The sequence below is a fragment of the Urocampus carinirostris genome, chromosome 4, assembly GCF_059441175.1.
Source record: "Urocampus carinirostris isolate Australia breed hairy pipefish chromosome 4, RoL_Ucar_1.0, whole genome shotgun sequence".
NCBI lineage: Eukaryota > Metazoa > Chordata > Actinopteri > Syngnathiformes > Syngnathidae > Urocampus > Urocampus carinirostris.
The window spans coordinates 10,897,574-10,922,837 of NC_142352.1; the positions used below are offsets into that span (position 1 = coordinate 10,897,574).

General features: G+C 42.2%; 1 protein-coding gene across 2 annotated transcripts in view; it reads left to right on the forward strand.

Annotated features, from left to right (window-relative positions):
• coro2ba (coronin, actin binding protein, 2Ba) overlaps nucleotides 1-25,264 on the forward strand; it is a 78,964-nt gene that overhangs the window by 26,873 nt on the left and 26,827 nt on the right. For both annotated transcript variants that reach the window (XM_088333624.1, XM_088333625.1), the window contains one exon: nucleotides 23,137-23,337. In XM_088333624.1, coding sequence (XP_088189750.1) covers nucleotides 23,137-23,337 — 201 coding nt within the window. The remainder of the gene's footprint in view (nucleotides 1-23,136; nucleotides 23,338-25,264) is intronic.

The following is a 25,264-nucleotide window of genomic DNA, read 5'->3' on the forward strand; positions in this document are numbered from 1 at the left end:
ACCTAGGCCTACAGCTGCAGTCGGAATTAGTGAGCTTCACGAGCTCTTGGAAGTAAAATCTGCTACTTTATCTGTGAGGACTCTAACATAGAGGTGATTTTGGCTTAATGCCATCTAGCAGGCTCTCAGTCATCAATTCGGTATGTGATTGGCTACACAGCTTTCTCAAAGACTGATGCTACGAGACACAGCCTTCAGGATTTTTTGTGAAGGCCTCCGGGTTACTTTCTGAGCCTAAATGTGGTTGGTTGAATTCTTAAATATGAAAGCACACATCTGGAAGCAGCACAGTCAGGGGAGAAGCAATGAAAGGAAGCTGACAGACAATTTGGAATTGATGGACTACATATAATCAGTGTTCCCTCTAAGCTGCGCGCGTGCCAGCGCACAAAAATCAGGGCTCGAAATTGCTTATTAAGAAGCGAATTAAGTCAAAGTTACAGTGCATGAAGGTAAAAATACACGGGTTCCCCTGACGCTGTTTTCTAAATGCGGTATTTTGAAGTCAATGTCGAACGAAGTTGAAAAGTAAAGTCAGTAGAGTTTGTCGAGAACCGGCTTCTTCGGCTCGGCTCACTAAAAGGAACCGTCTCTTTCGGGTCCTAATCGGCTCTTCGGGTTGTTTTTGCTTCTTTAATCCCAACATGACCAAATATTATGCAAAACCATGCACAAAATGACTTAAAAGAAGGGGAGATTAGAACAAAAAAGAAAAAAAATACCAAAAAAAAGTAGTGAAAAGCTAAGAAAAAAAGAAACAAAAAGAAGAGAAAAAAAGAAGGAAAAATTTTGAAAAAAAAACAGAAAAAAAGAAAAGAAACGTAGGAAAAAAGTAAATAGAGAACAAAAAAGAAAAAAGTAACAGCTCGGAAAAAATAAACACAATGAGACTTTTTTAAAGGAATTTTTAAAAAAAAGTAGAAAAAAACACGGAAAAAAGAAGAAAAAGTTGGTGTTGCATTTAAATAATTTCCAATTATATAAAGTGAATCTTGTTGCCAACATTCTACTTTCACTAAAAAAATGTGATTAAATACAGTTCTGTATCGTGCAACCGACTAAATAAGCCTCCAAAAATGTTAGTATTATGCGACAAAAGATACCAAGAAAAAAAGGAAATGGAAATCTTGTGAAAGAATTGTTGTAAAAACAAATGACGTTTGTAGGCCGCACAACCTTTGCAATAATACATTAGTCAATTCATTCAAAAGTGAATTTTTTTTTAGCATTGCCGGAAACTCAGCAAAATGTAACGTGATGTCAAGTTATGGACATGTTTGATAATGACTTAGTTGCCACACTTGGGATTGCTGTTGCTCACTGTTGTTTCAAGCGTTACTCACCGACTTTGGGTGAACGCTCTGACCCATGGAAAATTAGAGGGAACATTGCAATGATGCCACACCATTTTGGGCGGATGTGCTCTTGTAACTTAGGAAATGTATTCAAAAGAAGGGGCTCAAAGGAAGGCCTTTAGAACAGGTTGGAATTTGTTATCTGAATTTTCCCTCTCTCATGTTCTCCTTGCAATTTGTTATTGTATATTTATAGTAACAGCATGAGCTCATCCATAAAGACCAACTATGGAGGCTATTGTGCTACTGATGGACAATCAGAATGGTTCTTGTCTCACCCTGAGACAGTAGTTCCCCGACAGGAATTCACTTATGTAATTTGATCCCACATCACATTCTTGTGTGTGAGACCAACAACAGCAATACTGTCTACTGTGCTGTCTTGTCGTTTTCCACATGCTTTGTTTTTTTTATTATCTGCGCCCTTTTTTCCACTACCAATGTGTTGATTTCTACTCTTGTTTTGCTGCAGCCAGATTTGAAATGAAATGAAATACGCAAACCATCCCCGAAATACACGATGCTGTGAGCTTCCAGCACCACAGAGCTTCAGGGATGTTATTGAGTGCTGGGATGGGCAAGAACAGCACGTCAATGCTGAATGATCCAAATACACAAATACACATGTTGAAGTTCATTCTGGTCAAAGTCAATCATGCGTTATGCCTGCAGGCTCTGATACCAGTGTATATATTGTATAAATATCACGTTTTAAGCAGCACTTTATTTCGCTTTGGCTTGCAGTTGTGATGGTTTATGTTTTACGATCCACACAGAACATACAACACGAATCTATAAATCCGTTTTATATAAGCTTAGTTCTGGCGTGCAGCTGTGAAAGCTTAACAACACAGCTTCAACGTCGTGTGTCAGCATCTTATCGATGATTTTTACAGTCATACTATAACATGAATACTACGACAGGAATACTGCAAAAATACTACTACAGAAACACTATAATACAGAAATACTACAAAAATACTGTAATGCCAATGCTCAAAAGATCCTACGTTTGAAACACTATAAAAATACAACTACAGTAATACTACAAAATTGAATACAGTATCATTTTTACTGCTTAAAACAGGGACCGAAAATACTATTTTGCTTTAATTGTAAGCATTTTTTTATGTATTATTATTATTCATGAGTGAGAAAAATTGATTAATCGCCGGTACCGGTGTTGTGCCAAAAATTGTCCCTCCGGCATGAACTGTCCCCTTTGCTCTAATGTTACAAAAACAACTTTTCATCTCATATTTTGGGGAATGTAATAGAACAATAAAGCACAGATATATTGCACTTTGAATATACAACATTTTTGGGCTAGTTGAAAACATTGAATTTGGCAAAATGACACTTTAAATAGGGAACGTTTTGCTCCCGTTTTATGCATTCATAAATTGACAGTTCATTTCACCAAAATACTGTCATTGTTGCCCATTGCCCTCACTTGGCTCCGCCCGTTTGGCGCCAGCTGTGGCTCGTTGCCTGATTGTCTTCCCTCCTCTTTGAACTCAGTGCTCTCATTCACTCCTTGTCAGTCCGTCAACAAAGACTTGACTCTGTCCGGTATCCTCCTCGTGTATCCAGTATCCGATATTGATCTCGTTTGTCTCCTCCTGCCCGGTATCTTGCTCCAGTCTACAGTATCCGATATCGATCGAGCCTGTCTCGTCCTGTCCGGTAACATGCACAGGTCTCCAGTATCCGGTATCGACCGCGTCTGTCTCATCGTGTTCGGTATCTTGCTCCAGCCTCCAGTATTGATCCCATCGGTCTTGTCCTGTCTGGTATCTTACTCCAGTCTCCAGTATCCGGTATCGATCCTGTCGGTCTCGTCCTGTCCGGTATCTTGCTCCAGTCTTCGGAATCCGGTATCGATCCCGTTTGTCTAGTCCTGTCCGGTATCTTGCCCCAGTATCCGGTATCTACCCGTGTGTATCGATCTCATCTGTTCTTTCCGGCCTTCATCTCGTCTGCCTCTGACTTCTCTGTCTCACTTATTACGCCCAGCGATCGCAGCATCCCTGGCATTTGTGTTCACGCGCATGACTGCCCCATTCCCGAAAATAAAGCTTGTGTGAAAACCTTATGCGTCTGGGTCCTCCGTCTGTGTGGGCTCTGAAAAATACGCTTTATGGTATAGGACATAACAGTTTTCAATACATTTGATATTCTGTAGATTTCTGTTTTGAATGTCTGGTTAATTGCTGTAAAATCAGCTTGTTTACATGTGCATCAATTTCTAAGAAAAGGCTCGGTTGTTTTTGTGACGTTCAGGTGAGGGGGGTCGTTTTATGCAGGGCTATGTCATTTCACCAAAGTCAATGTTTTTTTGTATAGCCCTTAATCACAAGGATTCTCAAAGGGCTGCACAGACAACAGACTATCGCAGACAACAGACTATTATCACACCATCACCTGATCTAAAACCTACATGAGGGCAAGGCAAAACTCAAAAACCTCAGCATTAGGTCGGTGGGGTGACAATTTTTGGCACAACACCATCCAGTCCGCAAATCAAAACGTTTACCTACCCTTGTTGTAAAAGGCCAGGGAAATCTCAATTAAGTGTGGAGAGATTGGGTACAGGGAATGTGGGGAGCCAAATCCTGGTGACAAACAATGTTCACTACATTGTTATCAATGACAATTAAAACCGTTTTAATTCTATTTGTGGTTGAATAACCGCAATTATACGGGTATCATTATGAAAAACATTCCCACAATTGATGCTTCTATTCAAAGAGTTTCAGACAAGAATTAATAAAAAAACAAAAACAAAAAAACAAACTGTAAATATATTTTCCAGAGTTTTCGTAAAAGGGGTGCTTTGCCTGCAGGGTTACTGTCCAGTGGAAGTCCAGTTGACAGGCTGGCAATAAATAAATCAATGCAACAGACTGGAAAGATGTGCATGAGTGACCTTTAAAAACATACGGCATCTTGCATACTGTGCAAAATTCAAGCACTTTTCTACTACTGTGTTTGATATACATTGAAATCAAATTGAGAGTTGGATGCATGGACGGATGGATAGATAAAAAGGACTGTGGTGTCAACTCCAATGATGAATTCACATAATAACCTTCAACCATGTACTCATGTGTCCTTCCAAACAGATTACTGTTTTTTTCTGGACCATAAGGCGCAACTAAAAAGCACAATTCATTCAGAAATTTGAAAGTGCGCCTTATAACCCGGTGCGCCTTACATACCGCAAAATACAGAGGATAAGGTTTGAAATGCTTACAGTATATACAGTAATCCCTCAGTTATTGAGGTTAATGGGGACCAAAACCACCCGCGAAAAGTGAAAATCCGCGAAGTAGCGACGCCCCTTCAAAAATGCTTAAAAAAAACAACATATGTATATATTTTTTTCAGTTATTTTATTTTATTATTATTTTTTAGACCTGCGAAGCTCTGAACCCGCGAACGTGGAACCACGAAGTAGCGACGCCCCTTCAAAAATGCTTAAAAAATAAATAAATAAATCCAGCTCCAGACTTCCTGTGCGGAGTTTGTATGTTCTCCCCGTGCTTGCGTGGGTTTCCTCCGGGCTCTCCGGTTTCCTCCCACATTCCAAAAAACATGCATTTCAGGTGAATTGGCCGGTCCAAATTGTCCCTAGGTGCGAATGAGCGAGTGAGTTGTCTGTCCCCGTGTGCCCTGCGATTGGCTGGCAACCAGTTCAGGGTGTCCCCTGCCCACTGCCCAATGATTGCTGGGATGGGCTCCAGCACCCCCGCGACCCTACTGAGGATAAGCGGTACAGCTAATGAGATGAGATATATATATATATATATATATATATATATATATAGATATTTTTTTTTTTTTTTTTTTTGTAATTGTATTATTTTATTATTTTTTTTAGACCTGCGAAGTTCTGAACCCGCGAACGTTGAACCACAAATGAGCGACACCCCTTCAAAAATGCTTAAAAAATAAAAATAAAAAAGAATATATATATATATAATATACCATATATAAATATATATATATATATATATATATATATATATATATATATATATATATATATATAATTATTCTGTTTTATTATTATTATTTTTTCGACCTGCGAAGCTCTGAACCCGCGAACGTGGAACCACAAAGTAGCCTTCAAAAAAGCATTTTTTCTGTCTCTATTAAAACCACTCCTATCGGTCCCGTTTTGTCAGTCCGTATGCGAAACGCAGTTGTCGCTAGGCAAGCCTTTTTCGACCCCGACTCCCACCTGTTTTTTTGCTCCCGTCTGTCCCCCGGCTTCGAAAATGCTTAAAATATATATCTCATCTCATCAGCCGTACCGCTTATCCTTATTAGGGTCGCAGGGGGGGCTGGAGCCCATCCCAGCCATCTCCAGGCAGTGGGCAGGGGACACCCTGAACTGGTTGCCAGCCAATCGCAGGGCACACAGGGACAGACAACTCATTCGCTCATTCACACCTAGGGACAATTTGGACCGGCCAATTCACCTGAAATGCATGTTTTTGGAACGTGGGAGGAAACCGGAGTGCCCGGAGGAAACCCACGCAAGCACGGGGAGAACATACAAACTCCGCACAGGAAGTCCGGAGCTGGATTTGAACCCACGACAGGTTCCCATGACATGAACTGTGCCGCACAAGCGCTAACCACTGTGCCGCCGTGCTGCCTTAAAATATATATATATATATATATATATATATATATATATATATATATATATATATATATATATTTATATATATATATATATTTATTTATTTATATACATATATTTATATATATATATATATATATATATTTTTTTTTTTTTTTTATTAAATTATTTTATTTAATTATTATAACTTTTTAGACCCGCAAAGCTCTGAACCCGCGAACGTGGAACTGCGAATTAGCGAGGTCCCACTGTATACATAGGCAACATTAGTTACAAGAAGGTGCTTGAAGACTGGCCTTAATTGGAATTGGAATTTTCATTTATAACAGTAGTGCAACAAAAAGTAGCGCAATAGCATTGAGCAACAAACCAAGTTTTCAATACAACTAGCAAAATATATATTTTTTTCAGTCTTCGCGCTTTTTTGGAGTGGTGATGGCACTGGGGAAGAAGCTGTCTCTAAGCATTTCAGTCCTGTTTTAAAGGATTAATAGCGCCTACCAGATGGCAACAGGTCAACGAGGTGGTGGCCTGAGTGAAAGGTGTCCTTTATAGTATTGTTGGCTCAGTTGTGTCCTAAACTGGCAATAGAGGAGTAAGTGTGGCTTTGTCCTATCTCAACTGACACTATTTTGGTTTGGATTATCAAATTGATTAGTTGTGTCATTCAAGTCATGTCCCTTGGAAGAAACCTGGCTTCAAATCATTATTAAAACAAGTCTCTTAAAACAAGGATCAACAGGTTTGGAGGCAGTTTCTTTTCCACTAATGGTGTGCGGATAAATCCAAATATCGATATTATCATTTATGAGCAACTGCAATACTTTTAACTGTCACAAAGCGGGTCAGGAAGCAGGAACTCATTTGCGTAGACGATCTGTCACTTTAATTGAGAAAGAAAAGTTGTCCAACGCACAAACGGACCAAAAACAAAACAAAGCAGGCTCAAATGCAGGCAAAACTAAAGGTTAGGCATTTAACAAGGCATCCAACAAGCACAACAAGAATAAACAGGTGGCATGAACAGGTTTTCAACAAGGGTAAACAATGATATGGCAAAGGGCAGTTCCAAAAGGCACGGTTAAGTGCCCATAGGAGTAATCAGGAAAATGCAGGTCAGCCGGTGTCAAGGGGCGGGGCCAGCTGGGCGCCATGACAACCGTGCAGGACATGACATTAACAAGCAACTGCAATACTTTTGTCCTGGTACCTTCTCCACCAATTTGTTCAAAGCACCAATTTAATGTGCCTGAGGCACCCCCCCCCCTTCACTTTCTCTCTCTCTCTGTCCCTCTCTCTCTCTATCTCTCTCTCTCTCTCTCCCAGTGTCCTCTGCTACTTTTATTTTATGCGTGAGTAATTGACTGACAAGCACGCTTTAAGTGCCTCCCCCTACATGGTCTCTGGTTGGCCTGCTGCATCCTGCCTAGGCATAGAAATGGACCCAGGGATAATGAAAAAGCAGCTCTAAATCAAGAACCAGAAGCTAAAAATGACAGAGGCAAACAGGAAGTGAAGCGCAGTGTGGACTTTTAAAGTGGTTCACTACTGTGGCAACACCACTAGTTTACATAACTACTGTTAAAAGAAAATAACTCTGAAATTGTTTAATTGATGTTGAAAATGTCAGGAAAAAATGTTAAAACGTCATATCGTCACGTCATATTGTCAAATATAAAAAAATTGTGAATATGCTTGATGGCTGTGTTTTGCTGCTGTTGGTGTCGGTGGATTTGTTCAGACCGAGGACAATCGACTTTGGCCTGGACGGATCTATTGACACTAACAAAGATGTTATATAATGAAATTGTGAATATGTTTGATTTTCGAGAAGGTTTGTTCAAACCTCACTTTGTGTTTGCTGTTAAAAACGTAATATTGGAATATAATATTGTGAATGTGCTTAATTGCTGTTGAGATTGTCATGATTGTTTTCTGTTTTTAGTGTCAATAAATTTGTTCAAACCAAAAAAAAAAAACAAATGAAAAAGGCTCACCTGACAAAGATTAACAAGCTGCGACAGAAAATGTAAACATGTTACTGTGCCCCGACGGATCACCACCTTATCGTGGTGGGGCACTTTGTGCGTCTCAATGACCCCTAGAGCTATGTCGGCGGGAGTCTCGTACTCCTGGCAGGGTTACCCAAGCCAAACAGGTCGAAGGGTAGAGTCCAGACTAAGAGTGATCCCAAAAGCTGGTGGCGGCACGCTTTGAGGCGGTTTCCCACAGACCTGGATTCCGGCAGCCGCCTGCAGTTGTGGGAAGATGCCGGTCGTCTAGGGTCTCCCTTGCCACTGGATCCATCTTCTCTACAATCAAGATAGTGGCGTTGGGGAAAGCGCACCCCTTACGCCACTTTAAAAACCATCATTGCGCAGGTATCTTCTTTTACCTGAGTCCCCGACCACAAAAGTCTGGCGGCGATGGAGTAACCAGTGACGGGAGCAGGTTTGAATGAGCTGGAAGCTCTTAGCTGGACCTCTGCACGTCAGCGGCACAGGGCAAGGGTCGTTAGCAGCTGGGATTGAGTGGCAGCTGTTTCCGGCAGACCCCTGTGCGTCTGAGCAGCACTATTTAGTGGCCGCACTGCTCACCCCAATTGGGGAAAGGCCTAGAAAAGGTGGCCTAAAGATTGCCCACTCAGCACAGTACCCGGACAGGAAACCGCGCCTGTCGGGACATTCCACTATGCGGTCGAAAAACAATAGCATTTAGAATTGCAGCATGGAACATAAGGACACTCCTGGATACCAGTCTGGACAGACCACAGCGCAGAACAGCACTCATTGCCAACGAGCTGAAGCGATATAATGTGGATGTGGCAGCGCTCAGCGAGACCAGACTCCTTGAGGAAGGCTCACTCAATGAAGAGGGGGAGGGTTATACATTCTTTTGGAAGGGATACCCCATGGGCGGACACCATCTTCACGGAGTTGGTTTTGCAATTAAGAACACTCTACTGCTGAAGCTCACAGAGTCACCAGTGGGTGTCAGTGAAAGACTAATGACTCTTCGCATCCCACTTGCAAAATGCAGACATGTCACATTAGTTAGTGCCTATGCACCAACACTGCCATCGAATGATGAAGAGAAGGATCGCTTCTACCAGGCACTCGATGACATCCTCAGTCACATCCCGAGGAATGACAAAATCATGCTGCTTGGTGATTTCAATGCAAGAGTCGGAAAGAACTTGCAAAACTGGGATGGTGTGATTGGTGCCCATGGCATTGGAAAAGTTAATTCCAATGGCATGAGACTTCTTAGTCTGTGCGCGGAACATAACCTTACCATCACAAACACCATCTTCCAACAAAAGAATAAATATAAGGCATCCTGGATGCATCCCAGGTCCAAACACTGGCATCTGATTGACTACGCGATCGTGAGGAGGGCTGACCTGAAGGACGTGCTCATTACAAGAGCTATGCGTGGGGCAGACTGTTGGACCGACCACCGCATGATTCTGACAAAGGTCAGAATGCATGTCCGGCCCCTAGCACGTCATGGTGGTTCAAAGAGGAAGACACTCAACTGTGCCAAACTCTCCAGTAGCGACACCCTTGACAACTTCCGTTGCTCTCTAGCTGAGAGGCTGGCAAACATTGAGCAGCTGGTCATGTCAGAGGCTGGGATGGATGAGAAGTGGACCTATATATCTACCACCCTCTTTGACACTGCAGCCCAAACCGTTGGTTTTAAAACTAAAAAACACCAGGACTGGTTTGACCAGAATGCCGGAGAGATCTCAACCCTCCTGGACAGAATGCACAAGGCACACAGAGCCACCCTGAACAACCCACAATCTCAATTCCATAAAAAGCTATGGCAAGCCCTTCGTTCCGAGGCCCAGAGAACTCTCAGAAAACTGCAAAATGAGTGGTGGATCTCAAAAGCCAATGAAATCCAGTCTCACGCTGATAGAAGCGATATGCACAGTTTCTATGATGCAGTAAAAACCATCTATGGCCCCAGACACTGCTCACTGGCACCTGTTAGATCTGCTGATGGAACATCTCTAATCAAGGATCAGGCTATGATAGTGGAGCGGTGGGCTGAGCATTTCAACACCCTGCTCAACCAGCCCACCCCAGTGGACCCAACTGTCCTTTCAGAGCTCCCTGAACATCCTACATTGCCAGACCTCGACCTCCCGCCAACTTTCAATGAAATCCTGCATGCAGTCAAAACCCTGAAAAACAATAAATCCCCTGGACCTGACAACATCCCAGCTGAACTTCTCAAGGTAGGAGGCTACCTCTGTACACGGACACTGTTTCAATATATTTCAGAGGTGTGGAGACGAGAGTGTGTCCCGCAACTGTGGAAAGATGCGAACATTGTGACCATCTTTAAGAATAAAGGAGATAAATCCATCTGCTCCAACAGTAGGGGTATCTCTTTGTTGGCCACTGCTGGAAAGGTCCTTGCCAAGGTCATGCTCCGCAGACTCATCTCCAAAATATCGGAACGCGTCATCCCAGAGTCACAGTGTGGTTTTCGAAAGGACAGGGGAACAGTCGACATGATCTTTGTGACACGTCAGCTCCAAGAGAAATGCCGGGAGCAGCACAAGGACTTGTTCATCGCCTTTGTCGATCTTTCAAAGGCATTTGACACAGTGAACAGGGACCTACTGTGGCAAGTCTTGAAGAGATTTGGGTGTCCACCCAAGTTTCTCACCATTCTTGCACAGTTCCATTCAGGGATGACGGCCAGAGTGGTAGTTGGAAGACACAGCTCAGAGCCCTTTGGCGTCGAAACTGGAGTGAGGCAAGGCTGTGTGCTGGCTCCAGTTCTCTTCAACATCTTCCTCGTCTGTGTTACAACACTGCTACGTAGAAGGATGGAGGAGCAGGCTGGAGTTACCATCAACTTCAGGGCTGATGGTAACCTGTTTAACATCAGGAGGCTACAGGCAACTACCAAACTGACTTCAGAGACCATCATTGAGCTACAGTATGCTGATGACTGTGCCCTGGTTGCCCATACACCGGAGGCTCTGCAAAACATTCTCTCGGCAGCTGTAACTGCATACACCAGAATGGGACTGACGATCAACACCCAGAAGACAGAGGTACTCTGTCAGTCCAGTGCTGACCTCTTACCAAACCCAATAACCCTCACAGCAGCAGGGCAACACCTGCTCATGGTGCCCACCTTTAAATATCTGGGGAGCATAGTGTCTGACACCTGCTCATTGGATGATGAGATCCAGAGCCGCCTCAAGCAAGCATCAGCATCTTTCGGTCGACTAAGGATAAGGGTCTTTCAAAACAACAACCTTAGACTCCACACCAAAATGCTGGTCTACAGAGCTGTATGTATCACGACATTACTGTATGGATGTGAGGCATGGACTATCTACAGCCGCCATCTGAAGAGCCTCGAGACCTTCCATGTAAGATGTCTTCAGAAGATCCTTGGCATCACATGGAGGGACAGAGTGCCGCACACAGAGGTGTTGGAGAGGGCAGGCAGCTGCAGCATGGAATCCATTATGGCCCAACGCCAACTTAGGTGGCTGGGGCATGTTGTTCGAATGCCCAGCCACAGACTGCCACGCCGTATCCTCTATGGTCAGTTACATCTAGGCCAACGCAGTGCTGGTGGGCAGAAGAAGCGGTTCAAAGACCAAATGAAGAACATCCTGAAGAGATGTCGGATAAACCCCTCCTCACTGGAGGAACTTGCTTCCTGCCGAGACCTCTGGCGCTCCCACTGCTCACATGGAGTGGATTACATGGAGGAACAGCGCATGCAACACCGTGCAGCAAAGCGTGCAAAGAGACATGCTCGCCAGGCCACCCCTGCTCCCCCCAGCACCCCCTTCACATGCTCTGTCTGTAACCGCATCTGTGGATCCAGGATCGGACTCTTCAAACATCAGCAGACTCACAATTAAAAGAAGATGGTCATCATCGTATCGATGGACAACCCCAAGCAGCAGCAAACATGTTACTGTTCCTGAACTAAAACCACTGTCACCATGCAATGGAGCTAAAAGGGCTTCTTAGTTGGGTAGTAGAGACAATTGACCCCTTTTTAATTTTATTCCTAAGTTTATTATTCAGTTTTACATCAAAGTATTGTGCAGTGGAAGGTATTTTATTTGTCTTGACATGCCTTTTTTTCCTGAAAGAGTTATAATAAAAATATTTACATTTGATACTGTTAATGTTTGAATCGTAGTTTTTTGATAAAACATAAAACAATGCCTAAAGAATTGTATTGCGTTATTGTGAATATAAATAAACTTAACAGGGGAGGGGTTCAATGATCATGATATTTTCAAGCAAAAAGTATCGGATCTGATCGGTATCAATGGATTCTAACCAATATTTACTTGGACTTGATCAATAGCAAAATTCCCAATTTTTCCCACCCCTAATAACCAACTGAAACGAGTGCTCAAGAATGTGAAAAATATATATATTTGCAGTTGTATTGAAAAATGGGTATTCACATCTTATGTATAGACTTATTAGAATTGCCCTCTGAGTTTTTCCTTGCCAACATGTAGGTTTTATATCAGGGGACGGTGTAATAATAGTCTTTGGTTTGCAATAATCTGTGGTCCCTACAGCCCTTTGAGACGCTTTGTGATTAAGGGCTATACAAAGAAACATGACTTGACCTGACTTGACTTATTCGGGAATTTTGTTGCTGCTAAATGTGCAAAGTAGACAACTTTTCATCATTATGATGCAATTGCAACTCAGGCCAAGTACTATCTTGTAAAATATATGCCTATTTACATTCATTTTATCGTATTTTTTCTCTTTAAAGTCTTTATTACATAATCATCCTGCCCTGCCACATCTAATAGATAGATAGATAGATAGATAGATAGATAGATAGATAGATAGATAGATAGATAGATAGATAGATAGATAGATAGATAGATAGATAGATAGATAGATAGATAGATAGATAGATAGATAGATAGATAGATAGATAGATAGATAGATAGATAGATAGATAGATAGATAGATAGATAGATAGATAGATAGATAGATAGATAGATAGATAGATAGATAGATAGATAGATAGATAGATAGATAGATAGATAGATAGATAGATAGATAGATAGATAGATAGATACTTTATTCATCCCCGAAGGGAAATTAAAAACAATAAACTACGTTGTTATCACTAACAATAAAAACAATTGTAATTCTAATCTTGTGGTCCAAAAGTCTTTAAATCAAATGTACTGAACTGATCTGCATAAAAAGGTCTTCTAACCAGATGGCCCCAGTTCCCATAGGGAAAAATGAAGCATCCAAATGGCAACACTTCCTGGTGTCACACTGAGAAAAAATTGGGTTTATGGCAAAGATTGACAGCATTTCTGTTTTTGGGAGGTTTACTCCTCACTGGGAAGGGAAGTCAGGATAAATGACTGCTTATTGTGGGTGTGAGGGAGACCATAAGCCACAGGTGTCGAACAGGCGGCCCGCGGGCCAAATCAGGCCCGCTAAGGGATTGAATACGGCCCGCGAGACAGCACTCAGAGAAGTGCAAGAGAAAAACAAGCTGCAGGTTGAAATATGTCAACTTGATGTTCCCAAAGCCAGGTGCCTCGAACAAAGACACTGTACTTGTATTTCTTTATCTCTCTCTCTCTCTCTCTCTCTCTCTCTGTTTTCCACCCCTTTTCTCTCACTCTCTGTCTGTTTCTTTCACTCTCTGTGTCTCTCTTTTTCTCTTCCTTTGTTGCTGTTTGTTTCTTTCTCTCTCTGTGTTTTTAATTTACTTTGCTCTAACTTCCTTTTTTCCTTTTCTCTCTTTTTCTCTCTTCCTACCCTTCGCGCTTTCTTTTCTCTTTTCTCTCCTTCTGTCTTTCTATTTCTCTTTGGATTGCTTTCCTCCTCTTCCTTTCTTTTTCCCCTCTCTCACAACTTTTTATCTATTTTGTTTCTCACGCTCTCTCCCTCCCTCTCCATTTCTTTCTTTGTCTTGCCCTCTCTCATTTTCCCTCCCTCTTTCTCTTATTCATCTCTCTTTTTCTTTCTCTTCAATCTACTAGTCAGGCCCCCGACAGAATGTGTGTTCTATCGTGTTGCCCCCAAGTTAAAATGAGTTTGACACCCCTGCCATAAGCGATGCTTGGCTGGGCCATTCTAGATTAGATGGCACCCGTTATAGTCTTCTCGTCGGGTTCTTTTGTGTATCTGAAGACTGTAAGAACTCAAATGTCCTCAGTTTTGGCTCTGATACCATTGGGGAATGTCGGAGTGAGCATTTGATGTTCTGGCTGAGTCTGTTTACAGTTTTCCTTCCATCTTACATGTTAGGATACTTGTACTTTACGTACTCACTTTTTAACACCTCTCTGGGTCAATAACGGATTCAAAAGAAGTTCATTTATGACAGTGAACCCAAATGAGGAGCGTACGTGTAAAATGGAGGTCACAGCAACAAATTTAATTGTTTCAAAGCCTGATTTTGAGCAGTTTTTCCTTTTTGTTCTGTATTATTGCATGTGTCTGTCACTGCTTTATCTGATATTGTTAGGACCGCCCCACTGCCATCTCAACTAGTCCATTTTTTAACCACACTGATTGTTTTCCACTGCAGACTTAATTTGTCTGTTTGCGTTTTCTACCTTTTTTTAATTGCCTCTTCACGCTGATGTATTGATTATGTATATCTCTCCTTTAACCTAAAGACTCCTGAGCATTTGTTAATCGCTATGGATGGTTGAAAAAAAAAAAGATTTTGTGTTACCGGTACAATAATCCCTTATTTTTCGCAGGGTTTGCCTTCGAAAAGGTCCCAGAAACATTCTTTTTAATTATTGGATATCAGTAACATGGCTGTTACAAAATAACAACAATAGCTCCATAAATACAAACACAGAATTATAGTTAAATCAAATTTTTTTTGTCATTATATGACTAAATCGGAAGGCTTCTCCTTTCAGTGTAAGAAAGCAATCTAGAGAGTGGCAGGCTAGCTGCAAGCTAGCATTGGGATCCTTTAATTAAACCAGTTCTCCGAGATGATTATAATACCAAAGTCATGAATGAAGAAGTTTCACCTAAGTTGTAGCTCCAGGTCATCTGTTTTGTGGGTAATGGAACTGATGTTGGTAAAATGCAGGCTTGGTAGAGATAATGCTTGCTCCATAGGCAGTAAATGTTTCTTGTTTTTCTTACTTCTAATATTTGCTGGGCTATATTGTTTTCTAGTATAACCTCTGTGTACTAATTTCATTAAGCACTAGATCTTTAGACTTAAAACCGGTCAGGTCAAAAATAACTCAAGTTTGGCTTAAAATTGAACCAACCTATAACTTATGTTGGTTTGACTGTGTTATTTTGCAGAAAGAGCCCCCACTCCCTCCTCCTTAAAAATGTAGCGTTTTAGTCTTTGAGAACGAATATTCTGCAAAAAAGAGTATTTTTGTTATATACGGTAATTTATTGTGCCTGCGCAGCAGACAAGTTATTACGGTAGACAGACCACGTGGAGTCCGGGACATGTTTGTAACCGTGTGAAGAAGCTATATCGTGTTCTGTAAATAAACAACGTTCATGTTTAAAGAGGACTCCGTCCATCTTTTAAAAGTAACGCTATAAAAATTTGAAATCATGCAGTTATTTTAAAATGCTGGTACAGGCAGAATATATGTACGTACTGTATATATAAAGAGGTACAGAAAGGTTTGTACATCTTAAAATTGTTGGATGTGGAATCCTTATTAAAGCAAGCATTCCTAAGACTGGTTCTGCAGTATGCCATCAACATTACACAGATGTCTTCTATTCCAAGGCTATAATCGTCTGCTGGTAGGCCTGAAGCAAGGAATGCAGGGGGCGAGGACATATTGAATAGTCGGGTGGGTTAAGAGGCGGAAAGGGTGCTGGTGGGGTGCTTGCCACCCTCCAGCTATTAGAGCCAGTGGGAGTGGAGGAGAGTAGGAAGTGTGAGTTTAAAAGCAAGCCATGCTAAAAACAGAAGAGGCAGACCGAGCACAAGCTGGCTAATGGATGCGAGCATGAAAACGAAGGAGGTGGAAAAGGTGGATGTGTGAGATCCTAGCACCTCAGTCTTGGCAGATCAAACCTGATCATCAGGATGCTTCATTCAAAGAAGAGATCTTTACAAAAAATGGCATGTGTGTCCGTGTATTACATTGAGGATGACACACACTTCCTCTAAGTACAATGCACAAGCGAGCGATGAATGAGCTCTTGTCACGAGAGCAAATAGCAGTTAGTGTCTAATTTCGTTCCTCAGTCAACTTCAATGCGTATGTACTTGATGTGTTATCAACAGGGTTGGGTAGGGTTACTTTAACTTGATTACTTTCAATTACTTTTGGATTGCTCCAATACCAAATATGCTAATAAAAAACAAAAGAAACTAAATATGAATAAAATTATGACTCACAACACGTGGTAAGCTTTCTGTCCTGGCTTTGATCTCTTTGATCTCCGGCAAAACTAACATAAAATGCGACAGAAACAAAATGAAAATAAATCCAAACATCATTTTTGCCGTTCCATGTATTCCGTTACTCCCCAAGCCTGCACAAAATGTAGTCATTTTATTCATACTTAGTTTCTTTTGTCTTTTATTAGCATATTTGCTATTGGAGTAATCCAAAAGTAATTGAAAGTAATCCAGTTAAAGTTACCCTATCCAACCCTGTTATCAAGCTGCGTTTTGGACCTGATTTCTGACCTGCTTGAACACAAAAGTTGGGATGTTTGGTAAGGCTGCGCGAATCGATGCAAATATCGATGTTATTGATTATAAGCAAGAACTTGGATCTATTGTCTTAAAATCGATAATGTCTGCCCGTTTTAACTATGTCACGACCAGAACAGAAGGAGGACCCAGATGCGTAACGTTTCTCAAACGTTTATTGAAATATAGAGGAAAGGCAGCGCCAGCGATCCGGTGCTCGCTGGACGCAGGAAGCAAGCTGCTCACGGGATCGGAGAGTGTTTAGAATACGGAAGTGGATCTTCCGGAGCGGGAGATTGTAGTGTGGTTAGACGGAAAAACAGTTCGCTAGCCGGGACGGGAGATCAAAACGTGGTCGGGGTCAAAAAACGGGTTGCAGCAGGAGACAAATGGGGAAATCAGGAACGGACTGGTGAAAAAGGGGTGACAAAACGGGACCAACGGGAGTCAGAGTCAAAAATGCTTGCATTGTGAAAACAGGTTTGCTGACGGACTGATAATAGGCGAGTGAAAGGACTGAGCTTAAATAGGATGGGGAGCCAATCAGGTAACCAGCAGCAGCTGGCGCCAAACAAGAGGGCACAGGTGACTGTAATGAGTAATCATGACAAACTATCACTATATCAATGTAGCTAGAGTGTCGTATGATTACACATACATTATACCTTTCAAATTCTATCAAATCATGGTTTCACTTTATTAGCACGACTGATTTCAATTTCAAAATATGTATTTTCTGGAACCGGATTATAAAACGCCCCTTAAAAAATACCCCACTCGTGATTTTTTTTTTTCAAATATAAGGGACATCGAACTATAAGGTGCATGACAATAAAACAAAATATATAATCAACTATTTGTAGCAACACACTGTGTCAGGACCAGAACGGAGACAGGACCCACTTGCGTTACATTTCTCTCAGTATTATTGGAAGAAAGGAAATGGTTGCCCCCACGATCCGGTCATCGCTGGGCACGGGAAGTGGATCTTCTGTGACGAGCGATGGTGGTGTCGGGAACGGAAAAAAGGGTCATAACCGGGACAGGAGAGCAAAAACGTGGTCGGGGTCGGAAGCGAGCCGTAACCCAGAGAAAAGGAGAGTAGACGTGGTCAGGATCAAAAACGGGTCGAAGCCGGGGAACAGACGGGAGCAAAAAACAGGGGGGAGTCGGGGTCGAAAAAGGCTTGCCTAGTGACAACTGAGGTTCGCATACGGACTGACAAAACGGGACAGATAGGAATGGGTTCTGACAGGGTCAGAGAGCCAATCAGAGTCCGAGGCAGTTGGCGCCAAAGGGTACTGAGGATAAGCGGTGAAGATAATGTATGCCTGGATAAAGTAACTCAAGGAAGGAGGGGTTAAATTATTCAATTATCATGAGATGTCCAAGCAAAAAGTATCAGTACCCAATTGGTATCAATCGATACCGACTCTCCATACCTTTCCAGCAATTATTGTTTAACTGTATTTTGGATCGGATTAATACGAATAAGTTTTGGGTTTAAACAGCCTACAAGAATGTGTTTTCTGTTAAGTCAACCCTATAGTTGTTATTTCTATGTGTTATATTTGCACATTAGACAAATGCAGAAAGTACCATTTCTGATCACCATCTAGTAAAATTTTGATCTAGTTCAGATATTTAAACAGTTAGTCACTTCCTCCATTTTTCTTCTGACCAAATATTCTTTTGAGTCCTCATCTGAAGTCTCACATTGTGTATTTCTTACCACTTCATGTGTGACTTTTTTCAGACATGCACAGATGGGACAGCACCCTGCAACAGAGGCTTTGATCGGCTGTTTTTTTTCTCTCTCAGTTGAGCCAATAAGTCTCAGAAATGTTATGTTATAAAAGCATGAAGTAGGATAAAAAAGGACAGGAGAACAGGAGAGGACCCAAATCTCAGACAAGTTCTGTCCTAAAAGCCTTCCTCTGAGCCCTTTCTTTTTATTAAATCTCCTATGATACAAAAGCAGATCCACCCTAAAGGAAATCATAGAGCAGCAACAGGATTGACTGATTTTGTCAATGATGTAAACACTGCATAACAGTCAAAACCGTGAGGTCAAAATAACGAACTGGCACCCTATGCAATCTCCTTTGCAGGTATCCAATATTAAAAACAGAAACAACTCATCACCTACAGCATTTTCAGTGATGGGCACGTTACTTAAGAAAAGTTACAATCAGAAATTATTTCATTTAATAAGTAATTCAGTTACCCCCCAGATTACTGACACCAAAAAGTAGCCTGTTACTCTGAAAGTAACTAGTTACAAATAATAATTAATAGCAGCATAAAAAGAGAAATAGAAGAAAACATAAACACCAACCTGTGAGGTAAAGAACCTTTTATATTTTTGGGCTTGTGCAATCTCAAAAGCTTGACAACATGCACTTAGCTGAGACACTCCATATCCATTTTTTTCCCTGGGCTTCAAACCACTCCAATATCTCCTCCATTTCTGGGTACTGTCCAATTTGTTTTATTTTATTTCTCCAGGCATGGTGAATTGCAAAAGCAATTTTACAAAAAAAAAAGACCAACATTCGATATACTTATCATAAATTGTGTGTTAATGATTGCCCTGTTGATTTCTCGTTAGTTTGTTGTTTTTGTTTAAGTCATCTTGCCGACCTGTGACCAGTGATACACGACCAAATATGCACAAAAAAGCTTACACCCTGATTTCATTATTTATTTTTACAGTGGTAAATTCTGCTTTGATGCAAGTATGTAAATCCATCCATTATCTGCACCGCTTATACTCAGTGGGGTCGCGGGGGTGCTGGAGCCCATCCCAGCAATCTTCACGCAGTGTGTAGGGGACACCCTGAACTGGTTGCCAGTTAGTTGCAGGGCACCCAGAGACAAACAACTCACTCGCTCATTCACACCTAGGGACAATTTACCTAAAATGCATGTGTTTGGAATGTGGCAGGGAACCCTTGCTAGCACGGGGAGAACATGCAAACTCCGCATAGGTAGACTGGTACTTGGATTTGAACCTATGACCTCATCTGCGGTGCCGCCCAAGTATATACAGTGAACCCTAACCCTAACCCTAACCCTAAATCAGCAGAAATTCTGTCACGGACCAGAAACAGAAACAGGACCCAATAGCGCTCGTTTACTCAGTTTTATTAATAAAGAGGGAGAGTAGGGCTTGCTTCCACGATCCGATGGTTGACGGACAAGGGTAGCAGGTGGCTGGAACGCGGAAGAAGCACTTCCGTGTCGAGCGAGGATGGTCATAGATTTGCAGGAAAACTAGTCGTTAGCAGGGACGGGAGAGCAAGGGCGGTATCGAGTTCGGAAACAAGGTCGGCAACAGGTGTCAGGCAGGTAGCGGGGCAAAACAGGTCAGATGTCGGGATGGCAGAACAGGGCAGAATCGGGTCCAGAACCAGGCAAAGGACAACATGGTAGGAATAGTGTCTGAAAGTGAGAGCTTGCTGAACTCGGATCATCGGTTGGCAACGATCTGACAGTGTTCTCTTGAAAGCCGGGGGTTTAAAAAGAGTCTCTTAGCCAATCAGCTCTCAGGGCTGTTGGCGCCAATTGGGCAGTCACTGGTGCCTTGAATCGGCAATCATGACAAAATTCATCACCCTCGTAATGTGTGCTTGAGACGGAGCCACCATAACTGTATTCGGTAGGATTTTGTATGGAAATATGAACTGCCGGAAACGTTTCTTCAGTAATGAGGGATGTATGTGAAAACATTGGTGAAGCAAGAGTACCTAGCAATCATAGGACACTAGAGGTAATGATTTGCATGTATTTATCAGGAGACCAGAAGAGACCAGGAAACCCCAGAGCATTCGTTTAAGTTCTTTATTTAAGGAAGCGTTCAGGGCGTGCAGGAGACGTGATGACCGTCGAACGTCAGCAGTGGCGCCAGGGAGATAGCTGCGAATCGAGTGGGCAATCGGAATGCGGAAATCAGGCAGGTCGTGTTTACCGGGGCTGGAGAGGAGATCGAAGCGTGGAATGGAAACAGGTCAGATCAGAGGCAGGCAGAAACGGGTAAGCAGAGTTCTTAAGTGAACGGGATATCAGGAGAAACACACAGAGTTACAAATGTACACTCTGACGCGGAACTCTGGGCGCAGCGCGCTTAAGAGCGAAGTGCCAGCCAATCATAAGGCGCCCACCCAGGCGCCACCTGATTGCTCCAGGTGATCAGAGTTAGTAATCATGACTGTATTATGCACTGGTGTAACATACTAACACACCAGTAGTAAAGACAGTTGAGTTATGATTTTTTTTGATAATCTGTCACAGTACTTGCGACGATTGCTTTACATAAACTCCTTCCTTTGTAACGCGACAGTAACAACTTTGCTTATATTAGTATTCATGACAAATGCAGGCGTAAATGTAGCAACAGATTTTCGAGATACTGAGGTGGCAAGTGTAACAGACGGAGGAGGCCATGTGCATAGTATTCTGCAATAGGGCTTCTAGGGCATGAAGTTAAACATGGATACACTACCCCCACTTTTGTGAATGTACACAGAGCAGCAGGTGTGTAACCACAGATTTGAAAGAGTTTCGTATTTGGCTTGCATCTGTGTGCTGACACAAAAAGGGCTCCATCACTAAGATTTCAAAGTCATGGCAACCTTGATGTCACCCACTCGGGTATCCGCATGTTCATGATTGTTTTGTATATGACAAGAATGCTTCAATACAGTAAGTAATCCCTTGCGGTATCACGGTTTACTTATCGCAGTTTTGCTACATTGTGGATTCTCATCGTGCATTGGTTCTGCTGCAGACAACACACAGCAAATCCTCTCAGGGGGGTGGAGGGCTGTGTGTGTCGGGTGGGTGTGACTGTCCATGTGCGCGACAGTGAAATGGTTGTTGTATGCTGTCAGTGGGTTGGCGCGTAAATCTGTGTCCACCCACCCAAAACAAACTACGAAGCACAGCTGTAGCTAGTATTATAGGCGCTTGTTACATACGAGAGAAATTGAGCAATTTAGTTGGACTCTAAAGAAAAACAGAAGAGCGCAAAGAAATGCTGATCACCGGGCTGAGAGGCTGCAGGTATGGCCTACTGCTAATAGCTATGTAAATGGTAAATGGTCTGCATTTATATAGCGCTTTTCAAGTCAATGAAGACCTCCCAAAGCATTTTACAATGTGCTTCATGCTTACCCATTCAACCACACACTCACATACCGATAGCGGCCATGCAGCCATGCAAGGCGCCAACCTGCTTATTGGGGGCATTAGAGATTCAGTGTCTTGCCCAAGGACACTTCGACATATTACACGTAGGAGCCGGGAATCAAACCTGCGATCTCTTTATCTGAAGACGAGCGCTCTACCCTGCTGGGGCTGTATTTTACCAACGTCAGATCCATTATCCATGAAACAGATGACCTGTAGCTAAAACTCAAGGAAAACTGCTACATTTGTGACTCTTGAATTTTAATCATCATGCCATGATACAATTCTCTCATCGGCACATATTAACTGTAAGGGTGGGTGGATCGATCCAAATATCGATATTTTTGATATCAAGCAAGTACTTGGGTCAGATCGATACTATTATTATGAAATCGATACTTTTCTCCTCCACCAATTTTCTCAGGAAGCCCCTTCTCTGACACAGCCCTTCTCTCGCTCACCCGGAGACTTCTGCCTCTTAATTTATGCCTCTTAGTTTAGGCCTCTTAGTGTATATCTGACTAGTCGGTAGCCGGGGCTGGGAGAGCAAAAATGTGGTCGGGATCAAAAACGGGTCGTAAATCGGGACGGTAAAGCAGTCGTAATAAATTCAGGTCATTGCCAGAGACAAGCGGGAGCAAAAACGGGACAGGCGGGAATCAGGGTCGAAAAAAGGCTTGCCTTGTAAAAACAGAGGTTCGCAGACGGACAGACAAAAGGAGAGTGACAGGACTGTGTTTAAATGGCAGGCTGCAGCTGGCGCCACATGGGCGGGGCCAATTGGGCGCCGTGGCAACCATGACAACTATGGCAACAGAGCCAATGAGAGACAATTAACACTTTATATTTATATTTTTATATTGTTACCAAAGTAGTTATTTAATAGAAAAAGTCCCCAAAATCTGTGTGTTGTGTTTATTGTTATTGTAAATAAACTCAAGGGGGTGGTTTTAAATATTTCAATGATCAGGGCATTTCCAAGCAAAAAGTATCGAATCGGGTTTCGATTGATACTACTCTGTATCTACTTGGATCAGATCGATATAAAAAAAATTAGTATTGCCCTCTCTTATCAGAAAACAATCATTTGAGAGAATGATATTTGAAATATGTTATCATTTGTACCTTGACTAGTGTTGTTGTTTTTTTCATTTGTCGTGTATGCTTTTAGTGTCATGTTCATTCTTTTATTGTCACATTTACACTTACAACTTCTTTCTGATTCGCGGTCAGATGTCATGGCGCTCAAGCTACAGAAGCTCCAAGTTTCGAAACGTCTACGGGAAAGTGGCCAGTCGGGAGCACTGCTATGACGGGATCCCCATCACTAAGAACGTGCATGACAACCACTTCTGTGCAGTCAACTCCAAGTTCCTGGCCGTGGTCACTGAGAGCGCCGGCGGGGGCTCATTTATCATCATTCCCGTTTCCCAGGTATCATATGATGTGAATGATGGAAGCGGCATATGTAATTCATGGTAACCCAATCTGTTCACTTCAGGGGTAAAGCAACATAAAATCAGGCTTTATTTTGTATTTTTTTAGGCACAGGTAGAAATATATGTTTGTTTTGACACGTTTTTTTCTTTGAAAATACAGTGAAGTTGAGGTCAGAGAAGTAGATCAGAAAGAGAAGTAGAAGAAAATAACAGGCCATTGGCTGAACTAGTAAATCAATGGCAAAATAAAGTGTGCCGTGGCTGTAGAGCTGAGGATCTATCCAAGTCTCACAACTAAATTATGCTTATGAATCATAGATTTAGTTATAAAACCATTACAGTGGGACCTAGGTTATCGTGGTTAATGGGGACCAAAACCACCCGCGATAAGTGAAAATCCGCAAAGTAGCGGCGCACCTTAAAAAAAAAAACATTTTTTTTTAATTATTTTATTCTATTATTATTATTTTTTTGACCTGCGAAGCTCTGAACCCGCGAACATGTAACCATGAAGTAGCGACGCCCCTTCAAAAATACTTAAAAAAAAAAAACATTAAATTATTTTATTTTATTATTATCATTTTTTAGGCCCGCAAAGCTCTGAATCCGCGAACGTCGAAGCGCGAAGTAGCGAGGTCCCACTGTACTGAGTTTTTTCCCCTCAATATTTTTTCATCTATTATCTGCACCACTCATCCTGATTGGGGTTGCAGGGGTGCTGGAGGCCATCTCAGCTGTCTTCGGGCAATGAGCAGGGGACACCCTGAACTGGTTGCCAGACATTCGCAGGGCACACAGAGACAGACAAGTCACTCGCTCATTCACACCTAGGGACAATTTGCACCAGCCAATTTACCTGAAACGCATGTTTTTGGAATGTGGGAGGAAACCGGAGAGCCTGGAGGAAACCCACACGAGCACAGGGAGAACATGCAAACTCCACACAGGAAGGTTCGAACTCATGACCTCAGAACTGTGCTGCACACACGCTGACCACTGCGCTGCCGTGCTGCCCTAATTGAATCGATTTCCAGTGCAGTTCATTTAATTCAGGCAACATTATTTGGACATATTGAAAACTGCAAGTCATTGTTTCTTGCTCATCTTTTCTCTTGTGCTTCTCTCAGCCCTGCCTCACGGGCCAGGTTAAATCCGTGCCTCATCCAGCACGGGGGCCATGTGTAATGCTAATCCCAGAGTATTTAGTCCATACCACAATAATTTTAGGAATCTTAATATAACAATTTGACGATGAGAAGTAGTCCAAAACATATTTATTTAACCTAATCAGACACTGTAGAAGGACAAAGGCTAACTTGCAAGAAATTCAGCTTCTATAAAGCAACTATTTATGTTCTACACTCTTTTTTAAAATCCTGTTACAGTACTTAGGCCTTCTATTCATGCTGAGTTCATGCAATTTCAAACTTCCTGTATTATTGACCACTGGTTCACTCTCCTCTGGTCAATCCATTATAGTCTGTGGAGTGAGACTGAGCAGAGAGGATCGCAACTATATCCTGGCCTGTTCTTAATACTGTTACTGTGCAGCACAGACTGTAACCTCTGGCAGGAAATGGCTGTCGTCTCGTGCAGAATCCTAAACACTTCTCTGGAGCTCACTTGCACCTTGTAATAAAGCCCTCAAGACGAGTGTGCCATCCACAAAAGAGCTCTGCATCAATTTGACAGAATAGAAGGCCATCCAGGCAAAATATTATACAGGGGTTAGCTTGATTAACTCTGAAACACTAGATAGAATTTAAGTTTCCAAAATATTTTCGTTCAGATGTTAGCTTGACTAGTAGCATTCCCCTAGAGCAGTGGTTCTCAACCGGTCTGACACCGACCATTCCACCCAAATGACAAGCTGTGACACAACCTCATCTCATCTCAGTAGCCGTACCGCTTATCCTCATTAG